Raw genomic sequence first — 1,671 nt, 5'->3', positions numbered from 1 at the left:
TATCCGTTATTGTTTTCAGCTGCCGGTTTTGTAGAGTGAGGATTTTTAGTAAATTGTATTGAAGTAGAAATGCCTGTAGTTTGGAAAGTACAACAAACTGATAGTGATAACATGTCATTTCAGGTGTAGTGGGCTGAGCTTTAAACCTTATCCTAAAATGTTACTGATTCTTCACGCTTTAGTTGTATTTAATGGAGAATTCCTTTTATTTGCATATTTTGGAGACACTAAAGAGCTGATTTAAAGAAATATTGTCTTGTTTTTTAATTTATTCTTTTGACTTTTAATTCTTCATAAACATTGTTTTTCTGAAAAATATTTTCCCTTTCTCTTTTCTGCATAGCATCAATAACTAGCTTTCTCACAGTGCTAGCTTGGTATCCCAATACTTTGCTCCGGACGTGGTGCCTTGTGCTTCATAGCCTAACACTCATGACAAACATGCAGCTTAATTGTAAGTTCATAAATTTATTCATTTAAATCTCTGACATGTACTTTAGTGTTCTACTGTTGGATTCTTAAAACAGAATTTTCCAAGGAGTGGTATACTTGTCAAAGGGATTGAGTTGGCCAGATGTGGTGGCTCACGCCTGTAATCCCAGCACTTTAGGAGGCCGACACGGATGGATCACTTGAGGTCAGGAGCTCGAGAGCAGCCTGGCCAATGTGGTGAAACCCTGTCTCTACTAAAAATACAAAAGTTAGTGGTCGCCTGTAGTCCTAGCTACTTGGGAGACTGAGGCACAAAAGTCACTTGAACCTGGAAGGCGAAGTTTGCAGTGAGCTTAGATCACGCCACTGCACTCCAGCTTGGGTGATGGAGCAAGACTGTGTCTCCAATAAAAGTGATTGAGTTTTTTATTTTAACATGTCTCTTCTGAATTAGTTCTTGTATATCCTTTGTGCTTGTTTACTTTGATAATGTTCAAATCGTATTTTTACCTTTTAAAAACTTATTAAAAGAAAATTGATTGCTTTTAGAGTACAAAGGCAGGTTTTTACATTTCATCTAAGTTTTTATGTTATTCTTTTAAGATACCTTTGTACTTAAAAATGATTTATTCATTATTATATTCATAAACATACATAACTAGATTCCTGGGTTTTGTTTAATAATTTAAATAATTGCTTAGCTTTAAAATGCTATTATCTTTTTTCATTTGGAATATATTTTCCAAAAATGAGATCAAAAGCATCACTATGATACTGAAGGTGGATTTCATGCAAAGGATATTTTATTCATCTCAGAAAACTATTGTGTTACCTGTACGTTAGTTCACAGTTAACCTGTATACAACTAACATGCAGAAAGGAATAATTTTGCCACAACTTATTTTAGAAAACTCAAAAGTTTACCTGAAAAGTAGATCTCTGACTGTTTCTGGAAGGGGAAGATAGTTAGAAGAGGCTTTCCAAATGAGAGTTACGACCTAGTTATATCTTTTCTATTTGACTGTACTAAATAAGATGTACATTAAGCTTGAGGTGTTTTCACAATCAGAAGGGGGCAGAGGAGACAGATGGTAGATAGTAATCCTAGCACTTTGGGAGGCTGAGGCGGGCAACCCAATCACAAGGTCAGGAGATTGAGACCATCCTGGCTAACATGGTGAAACCCCGTCTCCACTAAAAATACAAAAAAATTAGCTGGGCGTGGTGGCGGGCGCCTGT

General features: G+C 36.1%; 1 protein-coding gene across 1 annotated transcript in view; it reads left to right on the top strand.

The window, feature by feature from the left end:
• BIRC6 (baculoviral IAP repeat containing 6) overlaps positions 1-1,671 on the top strand; it is a 269,615-nt gene that overhangs the window by 130,774 nt on the left and 137,170 nt on the right. The window contains exon 44 of the mRNA XM_011984254.1: positions 344-454. Within this exon, the coding sequence (XP_011839644.1) occupies positions 344-454 (111 nt within the window). The remainder of the gene's footprint in view (positions 1-343; positions 455-1,671) is intronic.

This window comes from Mandrillus leucophaeus, unplaced genomic scaffold, assembly GCF_000951045.1.
Source record: "Mandrillus leucophaeus isolate KB7577 unplaced genomic scaffold, Mleu.le_1.0 Scaffold264, whole genome shotgun sequence".
NCBI lineage: Eukaryota > Metazoa > Chordata > Mammalia > Primates > Cercopithecidae > Mandrillus > Mandrillus leucophaeus.
This window is presented reverse-complemented; position numbering and strand designations above follow the sequence as displayed.